This window comes from Polyergus mexicanus, unplaced genomic scaffold (assembly GCF_030449975.1).
Source record: "Polyergus mexicanus isolate NDT 795.1 unplaced genomic scaffold, iyPolMexi1.0 SCAF_14, whole genome shotgun sequence".
NCBI classification, from domain to species: Eukaryota; Metazoa; Arthropoda; class Insecta; order Hymenoptera; family Formicidae; genus Polyergus; species Polyergus mexicanus.
In genome coordinates, this window is record NW_027223334.1 from 5,816,195 (window position 1) to 5,826,751 (window position 10,557).

Genomic DNA, 10,557 nt, shown 5'->3' on the forward strand with positions numbered 1-10,557 from the left:
GATTTTTATATACAGGAAATTAAAATTTCGATTATTGAAATATCGGGAATTAGCGGGAGAATTTTAATACATTTCCCGAATTCGTGAAAGTTATTAAATATTTGTATTATACAAGCATTAGAGATCTTTGTTTTATAATTTGATCTCTTCTTTTTATTAAATTAAATATATATTGTGAAGATATGGACGTATAGTCGTGTCAGGTAAAAACGCGTTGAATGTTTACTTTTATATTTTACTTTTATAGCCCAGGATTTGATTTAAAACAAATTGTTTATTTAATTATTGAGTTTGGATTGAATCATCAGTCATGTGTCGTACATGTTACGGCCCTTGATAAGTTGGGACTGCACGCGTGCGCCTTCAAATAGCTATTAAGAATTCAAGGTAGCTTATTATGTAGACTTCTCACATGGAAAGAAATATTAACGCACATGTCACACACGTACACATTGAAATAACAATCTCATAAAGAGAGACAAATAACAACAAAATAATCTTTGGAAGATTTTAGACAAAATTTTCGCGCCCGTTCATTAAAACAGAATAGGATGTGACAAAGCGTGTACATAAAAACATTAACATTTGACTAAAATGTTTTTATTTTTTGAATAACACATAATGTGCATATCGTGGAGTATAAAAAAAAAAAAAAAAACGAAATCTATAATATTATGTCTTATCCACAGAATGTAACTGTGTTATATTCTTTGTAAAATAACGATTATAAGCATTATGGATAAATATTGTACACTTATATGTATATATATATATATTGTATATATACGTATTAATATAATGTTTTTATCGTATTATGAAAAACTAAAATATAACAATAAATTTGCCTGTTTATAATCTCGTGGATTTAATTATCGTCGGCAGCCTCGTACTAATCGTAAATTTCCACGCATTTCTTTTCTATCCACATTTATTCACTCGGCATTGAAATATTTCATCATGAATATACGTTAATTTCCCACACATTTTTGCCATGCTAAACCTCCGCATGCTATAGAGACGATTACGTATATTACAACCTGCAGGAGGGAAAAATTAGATTGCGGCGAAACTTTAAGAGAATCAAAATCGATCGCAATGTTAAACTTACAATCAAAATTGAACCAACAATAACGTAGATCTTGACATTTTTCCAGAATAAGGAACGCGCCAAATTTCTACTCGTCTTTCTGAAGGTAACAGACTGAAATAGAAAAAAAATTAATTTCTTTTTTATAATATTCAACGATTAATAAAATAAATATAAAATTTAATTATTTAAACACAGCTTTATGTACATTGGCAGATAGATTTTCCGTTTTGTTTACAAGCAGCTCTAATCGTTCCCCACGCATCGCTATATTGTCAATATTTTTCACCATAATATCTTTAAGTTCATCTAGCTCACCGTGAACCTTGGACAATCTATCAAGATCCTTGGATTCGCTATAATGTTTCTAAAGAAAGCAAAACAACACGTGTGAGACGAATGTAAAAACAACTTTTTCAAGGTATAATCAGTTTTTAGTTATGACATTACCATTTCATTGGCCAAAACACGACCAAATTCTGTATTCATAGCATATGCTACGGCAGTTTGAGCACCTGGCCCATAAACAGCCAAGAATCTTCTCTTAATTTCATTGAGATATAAAAATGCTCTAGATCTTTGAAAATCCTGAAATAAAATCTCATTATGCTTCATGCCAACGTACGTTTATCTCATGAATGTTTTTAATACGTACGTCATCAGTAATGCACATGTAAATAATGTAGTCCTCACAGATATAGTGAAAAAGATAAGGTCCTTGGGAATATGTCAGTTTATCATTTTCCGGCGGTATTTTAGCCAAGATTTTTGCTGTAACCTCCTCAAAATTACCAACACAAGCAGCATGTTTCGCCAATATAATTGCTCCACGAGCTACCACACTGTATAAAATTGGCATATTGATAGCTGCAATAAGAAGAATTCCCTTTATATTCCTATTTATTTTTATATATTTGCTATAGACATTAAATTGTCTTTAACCATTGCAGACCAATGCAGTAAGTGATAATATTATGCTCCCAGTGGGATTCGTACTTATCATATCACAAAAACAACAGGTCGCAACGTACGTACTATATGCAAATAAATGACTGGTCTGGTTATAAGCATGCAAAATACTCATTAAAAACGTCACTAATGATGCAGGGTAGTTGTGACGTCCACGAATAAATAGTGAATTCCAGATATACGTAATATATAAATTTTCAATCTTAATTTCTCGATAAAAAAAATTAATCTCTATTGTTTGGACTTTGATTGAACAATGAAAAACATAGTTAATTGTAAGATGTTTCTTTCTTTCTTTTTTTTTTCCATAGAATAGATCATCGATGATTCAATGCTTGACTTACCTCGATAAAGCAAAGTATATATTTAAAGAATAGTTGCACAGTTCTTTATTTATGCGCGTCCTCGGCAAGACTATATCTATATCCGTAGATTTACATCTATCCGAGAATAATGATCAATCGATCGATCTATCGTTTTTTCTAGAAAATTTTCGCGAAAGCATCAAAATACTTTTTGTAACAGTGAAGTCACTAGTCGCACTTTTCTGACGATCAGCTGATGAGTGAGCGCGAGTGACAGTTCGCAGTTTGTCAGTCAGTGGCACCATAATGGCCATGTAGGGGGAGCTTGGGCGTTTGTTTTATTTGATCTTGCGCACATTGTAACGCGCGAGATATGAAATGGCGAGGCATAGAATGATGTTTATTAATCCTGTTTTTAAAATGAGAATAAATTAATACGAGAATAAATTAAAAATTAAAATTGCGGATTAAAAAATTGTTGACTTTCCAAAGTTTTCTTAAGAATGGAGCCCGATACCTTTAATCCTAATCATAATTTGCTCTTGAAATTGTAGCTCTTTTTTTAATTCCATTTTTTTTTTTTTACATTTGTCAAAAAATATCTCATTCTACAGAATTATTTTACATAGGAAAATAATCACAGGGATAATTGGAAAATTTGGAGTGAGACCGGCCGCGTCAGATCGGCGCATGTGCCCACCCACGCCCGTAGAAAGCCACGTCCTAATTCTGGACGGACACTGGCTCTTACACATCATGTCGATTGCCTGCTGCCTCACATGGGTCTATACGCGGTGACGACGGCTGTGCTTTGCTACAATGTTGGAAGAAGATAGCACAGCGTAATACGAATAAATAACGGTATCTCTCCGTAGTGAGAAAGGAGATGGTCGTGATGTGCACGTGAAGCCGGTGAAGCCCGAACCAGTATCGCGACAGCTGCAGAGAGGTTTGCTCGTGGACGATCGTTTTTTCGAGATTTTGAGGAATATTTGCTAAAGGTTATTTCTGCGACTCTGTCCGTAAGACTGCTTTGGATCGGCTTCGTCGCGACCTTAACATTGTGATAATGGGTAAATATATATTGTGCATATATATATCTTATTATAGTATTGTTCAATCATGTCACGATTTATTCGCGAGAAGGATTTTGATATATAATGTAAAATATCTTTATTTGTTAATTGAAAGATTTTTTCTGAGAGGAATAAGTATAAATCGATGAGAATAAATCGATATTAAGAGCAGGTCAATGTACGTGAGATGAATGAAAAGTGGAAAAAAATTATAAAGCTACGAGGAACATAATATGACAAAGAAAAAAGAAAATAAAAATTAAGCCAGATGCAAGTAGGTGCAAGTGCAATAGAAGAAAATTATACAAAGCCAAAAAAAATTGTTATTTCACAGAAATATTTTGATATATTTCAAATTTTTCTTTTCAATGTGATACATAAATACGGATTAAATATATGATTATTAATATAAATATTATTATATCGCAAAATTAACAGTTCGAAAAATGGTAAAGTAAAATCAACGATATGAAAAGAGAGAAAAAATGAAAAGTTATGTAACAGAGCGACAAGAAACTCAATAAATCGTGTGATATTATTATCTATGATTCCGTGATATCACCATTTATGTGTACAGTATGTGTTGATAATGATAATGCTTTATGAATTTAAATAAAGGACGAAGAGTGAAAAAATTGTATAATTTAAGAAGGCTTATAAAAATTTTTACATTCAGAAGAATAAAAAGACTCTCTCTTAAATTTTCGATCGATATGTTAAAAAAAAGTATATATATAGTTAATAAAATCAGCTCAACACTCGCGTGTTCTATGTGCATGAAACGGGAAATATATTTTATTTTTGATAATATATATATATATATATATATATATATATTTATCTATTTTATTTTATATTTTATTTTGGGACATAGCATGTAGAAAACATGTATTACATAAAGTAATTTCTAATTAACACATATAATGTGAAATGCATAACATAAGCAGATGTGTTCATTTATACGCACCGACTATAAATTAAAGTAAACCAGTGTGCTATTATACAAAGATAACATATTCGAGAACACAGAAAGGCGTAAGAGTGAAAAAACATTATAACTCGTGAAATGACTGCATGGAATCCATGCATTTTGCACGGCACATTTCCTACGAACAATGCATATGTTCTCTCTCAATTTTATCTTTTCTCTCTCACGAACTTCTCTTTGCCATTAAATATTATTGAATGGAACAAATGGTTTGACAAAAATGCGCATTTTTCTTGGCACAATTATCACGAAAAAAAAAAACATAATAATAATAATATCTGTTAACTATATTACTTGTCAATAATAAAAATAATTTTATCAATTAATATTATTTATTCTTATATCTTATATCAATACTAATATTTATATTTAATCTTTTTAAGTTAACAAAGTCATGCTTGAAACGTTGAAGGGATAGCTACCTTCCCGTTGTATTCGAATAATGCTTGTTTCTTGCAGTATTGATTCTGCGAAGGGTGCGTAGTTCCCTAGAAACCTACACGATGGGATCTCCCCCTTTAGAAAGTACAATATATTTCCGAAGGATCGAATATATAAAAGTTACATGTGTTTGTTATCTTTTATTCACGCAGAGATAGCTAGAAAATAATTCAGGATCGCGCATCTTACGATTAAGTATTTCTGTCTTCGCCTGCGATGCGAAGTCTTGAAGATGTCACCTTGAAAAAAATAAGAATAATCCATTACGGCAAATCTTTTTTCTTCTTATTGTTGAACTTTACTCGGACTTTTTTTCTCTCGACAAGGCATTGCGATAAAAAGAAAATAGCTGCGCGTCTGATTTAAATAAAACGTGTTTATCCAATCTATTATCACCTTTGCTGTGCTCTTCTGTTATCCGTTACTTGTTTCTATTTTTTAAAAGATTGATGGTCAATATGCGATAATAATAAAGATATCGTTCTCTCTTTTATAATCGAATTGTCACACAATAATTTTCCTTATACTTTTAAAGCCTGCTACCATTACTCGGCGTTTTCTAATTAAACTATATAAGTATTTTGTTGTTTTTTGATCAAGTAGTCTCTTTGCTTCGAAAGATAACGTGACTTATCGGTGCAATGTGTGTGTGAAGGAATGATAGTAAAATTTTAAGATGCCATATATATTTTCTCTATCCATTAAAAAATTTAATAGATGAATTTCTACATCGCACGAAAATTTAATTTGTATTCCGAATTGTTAACAAATAAAATTTACATCGCAATTATTTTGCCCCGCATAAATCGCATTGCGTTTATGATTGCGTTTGTGATATCATCTTAAAATATGGTGCGGCCGCAGAAACAGTAGATCCATACGATTTATATGCAAAGTGTTATAATTAGCAAGCTGTTTAACACATTTAGATTAACGGGTTTTCTCGGGTAAGAGCTTATCCATCGTTTATATCTGAAAATGCATTCTATTTCGAAACGAAAAAATCTATATTATAAAATATGGATATTGAAAAATTTATTGAAAGTATTCTGTGCAAGGTTCGTTGCGCCTCGTTGCATTCAATTGCATCGTGTATGCGTTAACCGGTCTCGCACGTACGCATATCATTATGCACCGATAAGGAAAGAGCGCGAGACAACGAATGCACATTACACATCTGTCTCCCCGTCTTTCAAAAATAACAGTACATCACATTTTCTCAAACGCAATGCGTTTGTACATTAATTTTTCTCTGTCGTACATGCGTGCGTTTATTGTATATTGAAAATATCTATTTGAAATATTTTGTAATTGAAATTGCCTATGCTGACTCTCTTCAGTAGTACAGCTATTGTACCTTATATATGCGTTACATAGCGGTAGATGATTAAACCGACCTCGTTTAACGACCATTTTATGAAAACGTTTCCGGAACTTATAAAACCGGTTATGCATCTCGTAGACCTAATTTTTTTTTTTTTTTTTTTTTTTTTTACGAGAAACGATGAGTTGCTTCATTGAACATGTGACCTGAAAGATAAACCCGATGATTTTATAAGCAACATCACGGCTTATCGTCGCGGTCTATTTCACGATCAAATTATCAATTCGGCCAATTTCGAAGTAATATAGCATAATACAGGCGAGGAGAGAGGAGAAGGAAACTTGTTGAAAGCATAAGTTTATTTCTACTCCAATCTCTCTTATGTAATCTCTGTAAAGTATCGGTGCCGTGAAAATTTTTGTAAAGAAAGACCGCTCTTGAAAATTCGTCCGAAGAGGAAATCGAAACGTTTGTTCTTATACATGTGATTATCAAATTATAATAAAATACGCGCTCCACCTACCTACCTGGTTCTTATCCGTCCTTACTTTAATTTAATTAAACTGATTTAATAACACTTATGTTTTTTACCTTCTCAGACAGAACAAGACTTGCATTTGTCACGGCTGCCGCCGTAGGCGCCGGCACGGCAGTTTTCTTTATCTGGTGGTGGTGGACTAAAAAACAGAAGCCTCAGCCACCGTCAAAATGGCGAAAGGTCGGAGAATTGAGCGATATAATGGTGTTCCCGATTAAATCGCTCGCCCCAATTCGCATGACGGAAATGGAATGCACGACATTGGGTCTAAAATCGGGTTGGTTGAGGGATCGTACGTTACTGGTCATCGATCTCGAAGGGCGATTTATCACCGGCAGACAGTTACCCAAAATGGTCAATGTAAGAGAAGCTACGAAGTTTAGTTTATTTTTTTATTAGTAATAATATTTTATAATAATATATTAATCGTCCTGTTATAATATTGTGCGCGATATATACGCGTAACAAATTGTCAATACAATTGAAGCTACTACTCTGCTTCACCGTATTTTATGCATCGTCATAATTTAACTTTACAACAAACGAGAATTAGATTAGTAAAAGAACGATGAACACAGTACGTTATCATTTATTTCTTTCGTCTGTCAGGTGTGTATTTGCGGATTATTACATATTCTACTATCTCGATAGCCTGAAATATTGCTAATTATTCTGATCATAGCCTTCGTCTGTTGTAGATATCGCCCGAATTTTCTGGTTCCGTTTTAACGCTTCGCGCTCCGGGTATGATGTCGATATCGATAGACCTCGCTCAGCTTCGCGGTAAAGGTTTTCGAGTCGCTGTTTGGGGTCAAGCAGTACCGGCGCGCGATTGTGGTGAAGAAGTTGCTCGATGGCTGTCACGCTACGTTCTTCAGGAGGATGCCGGTCTTAGGTTGGTCTATTATCCATTGGATCGACCGGTGAGAGGCATAAGAGAAAAAGATAAAAAATTCTTTTCTTTAACACTGACAGATACCGTAAGTATTTTTTTTTCGCAACGATAAAATATACGAGATTTAATAATTATAATTTATTTGCCGAAAGATCAATTGATTTTGCTTCCTTATAGAAGAAGCTTTATTTTTGTGACCAAATTTTTTTTCCAGTTTCTTTCTGCCAATGTGAACAGAATGTTATAAAACGTCGAGAAATCATATTCTTAAAAAGTATCTGTATGTATGTATGTATTAGCAACTTCCGCTAACTTCCGCAATTTTTCAAATATCTAGTTAAATTTTTTTACACGGATAGAATATTATTAAAGGATGGTTGGTATTGAATTTGATGAGAATCGATGAAAAGGTTCATTCTTTATAAAATTTTGAATTTTTGAAAAATGCTTGTATACGTCGTAACTTTCGCAAATTTTGAGATATCGGGTTAAATTTTTTTACATAAATAGAGTATCATTAAAGGATATGGTTGGTATTGAATTTATTGAGGATCGATGATTGCTTCTTTATCTTTTTATTTCGCTCAACAAGGCTTCCTCGATGAGGAAGCAAAAATTGAAAAATCCGCATGCTTAAATGAGTTTAAACTTTTTGAGACAAAATGATGAGGATGACAATGCGCGAATTTCTAATTTACACAATTCAGCTTGTTTTTATTATCTGTTAGTTTTTTTTATAAAGTATATATTATTTCTAATAATTGTTGTTCCTATTTCTCTCGCTTTCTGGAGATCTGAACGATGTTTCCGCCATCATTTTTTTACAAGTGTTTCTAACGGAAGAAATGCTTTTTATTATAACTTCGCATTAAACGCTTCTGCTATGAGTCAACTTACCTAATTTTGCATCTGTTACTAACATTATCACTACGCGAGGATAAAAATATTTTACTATAATAGAATTATCAATTTGGTTGACAAGGAAAAAATATTTTTATATCGTTTATATTATAGAAAGAGAAAATAGCTTGCCAACGTAGAAATAATTATACCTATGTATATTGCAATAATTTTTTTTTTTTTTGTATAGTGAATTAAATATAGAAAATTATTTTGTTTCAAACGATGCACGACGCAGGAAAACTACAAGAATTTATTTCGTCAATAGGGAGCCTATCCAGATGAAACAAGTTACAGTCTTATAAACCAGGCTTCGGTAACAGATCTTAATAGCCGACTGGATGAACCTGTTACGCCGCAGCAATTTCGCATGAATTTCGTGGTGAAGGGTGCCACTGCTTACGAGGAAGATAAATGGGATTGGGTGAAAATCGGAAACGTGATTATGAGAAATGTTAGACCATGTACAAGATGCATTTTCACTACTATAAATCCAGAAACTGGAACGAAAAGTAGCACAGTCGAACCTTTGAAGACTTTAAAAAGGTATATTAAAAGTATAAAGTTATATAAGATATATAATATACAAGATCTCCTTACATATATCGAGACACAAGTCTATGGTAAAAATATATAACAGATTATATCGACGTAGAATAAAATTATATTTTAGAAGAAACGTCGAGGGAAAAATTTAGATAATACATCATGCAGTTAACGAGAAATTTTTTTCTCGACAGTTACAGACAAATAACCGATCCGCAAATTCGACCCGCAACTGGCGACAGTCCAGTTATGGGAATTCATCTTGGTCTACGAGGATCAAATGGGATAGTTCGTTTAGGCGATCCGATTTACGTGGGTATTCCGGAGGAGACAGCAGCGGCGTCTTTGACTTCGCCGTCATAGCTATATCGTTGGGACTCCTGCGAGATTTTCGAACACGAACAAGGCATCGACTTGATGATCGAGAGCAACGAAGCATGAAAAGCGGAGTCCAGAAAATTAGCAATGAGATATGTAAAGAGACACACTTGCATGATTCTGCATGTAAAACATTTTTGATTAAGAATACGCGATTGAGATCTTTCTTTCACAATCAGTGGTAAAAAAAATATAATATTAAAATATAAAAATATTAAGCTACGATTGTACTTACCTGATGTATAATCGTTATTTTACAAAATAGTAAATTTTGGATTAAATAATCTTAAATTTCTAAGCGATTTAGATCTTTTCAATTTTCGTGTCATGGAATTGCGATAGTAGCCTAAATTCTTATTCGGTGCATCCGGTGCATCTGTGGCAGCTGTGCTGCTCTTTTGGGGCAAGAGTATAGACGTAATGGGGGGGGGGGGGCCTCTCTCGCTTCTGCATTTAATTGTCCACTCTGGGAGAAACATATGCAGGATAAGATTCGAACGGTTTCGAACATGAGATCTGTCAAGTGACTTTTACACGTAGCCACGCATCACCCCACTAGTCTAAATATTGTAGCCTAAAAATTTGTAAAAATATATTTTGCTATATTGTTAAAAAATTAAAAAAAGATATTAACCTCTCGAATATATCATTTACCTAAAATTCATTTTTTATTTTAGAGTAGAAACAATTTTAATTTTTCATCTTAGAATAGAAACGAATTTAAGTTTATTTCGCAATGGAAAAATGGTAGAGTTTTGTAAATGATGGTAAATTTTTTTTAAAAGATCTTTGTAGATATACCATTGTGATATTTGTAATTAATATTTTTTTTTTTTTTTTTTTTAAATACGCATCATCAAATATCCATATTGTACACGGTTTTATAAAATGAACTTTAAGAATAATTCACGTAATTCGTATATATTGCAAAAGCACTGCTTTTACATGTTTCCGCTGCGCTTGATTAATTTTTCAATGTTATAACATTTTTGTGCAAATTTAACTCGCAAAAATGTATTTAAAAAAAAAAAAAAAAAAAAGGTTCATATAATAGCGGATTTTGAGTATCTAAATCACATATCTGTCTAATTATATTTTGGTATTATACAT

General features: G+C 32.6%; 2 protein-coding genes across 2 annotated transcripts; one reads left to right on the forward strand and one right to left on the reverse strand.

Moving 5' to 3' along the window:
- Positions 1 to 627: 627 nt before the first annotated feature.
- LOC138939345 (vesicle-associated membrane protein 7) lies at positions 628 to 2,653 on the reverse strand. The gene is made up of 6 exons (XM_070307034.1): positions 2,401 to 2,653; positions 1,743 to 1,954; positions 1,538 to 1,675; positions 1,296 to 1,454; positions 1,109 to 1,201; positions 628 to 1,037 (listed from the first exon to the last, which is right to left on the reverse strand). Exons 2-6 carry the CDS (start codon positions 1,944 to 1,946, stop codon positions 969 to 971), a joined length of 663 nt encoding a protein of 220 aa, XP_070163135.1. The 5' UTR covers positions 1,947 to 1,954; positions 2,401 to 2,653; the 3' UTR covers positions 628 to 968.
- A 337-nt stretch (positions 2,654 to 2,990) lies between these two features.
- Positions 2,991 to 10,294, forward strand: LOC138939603 (mitochondrial amidoxime-reducing component 1). Its single transcript, XM_070307541.1, has 5 exons — positions 2,991 to 3,434; positions 6,790 to 7,088; positions 7,427 to 7,708; positions 8,792 to 9,069; positions 9,264 to 10,294. Exons 1-5 carry the CDS (start codon positions 3,431 to 3,433, stop codon positions 9,430 to 9,432), a joined length of 1,032 nt encoding a protein of 343 aa, XP_070163642.1. The 5' UTR covers positions 2,991 to 3,430; the 3' UTR covers positions 9,433 to 10,294.
- The last annotated feature ends 263 nt before the right edge of the window (positions 10,295 to 10,557 follow it).

Excerpts from the sequence above, each read along its gene's own strand:
- LOC138939345 (XM_070307034.1), bottom strand. The coding sequence starts at position 1,946 with ATGCCAATTTTATACAGTGTGGTAGCTCGTGGAGCAATTATATTGGCG. Across the intron at positions 1,676-1,742 it reads ACATGTGCATTACTGATGAC|GATTTTCAAAGATCTAGAGC; the intron begins GTACGTATTAAA and ends ATTTTATTTCAG. Across the intron at positions 1,202-1,295 it reads CGGAAAATCTATCTGCCAAT|TCTGTTACCTTCAGAAAGAC; the intron begins GTACATAAAGCT and ends TTTCTATTTCAG.
- LOC138939603 (XM_070307541.1), top strand. Across the intron at positions 7,089-7,426 it reads AGTTACCCAAAATGGTCAAT|ATATCGCCCGAATTTTCTGG; the intron begins GTAAGAGAAGCT and ends CGTCTGTTGTAG. Across the intron at positions 9,070-9,263 it reads CCTTTGAAGACTTTAAAAAG|TTACAGACAAATAACCGATC; the intron begins GTATATTAAAAG and ends TTTTCTCGACAG.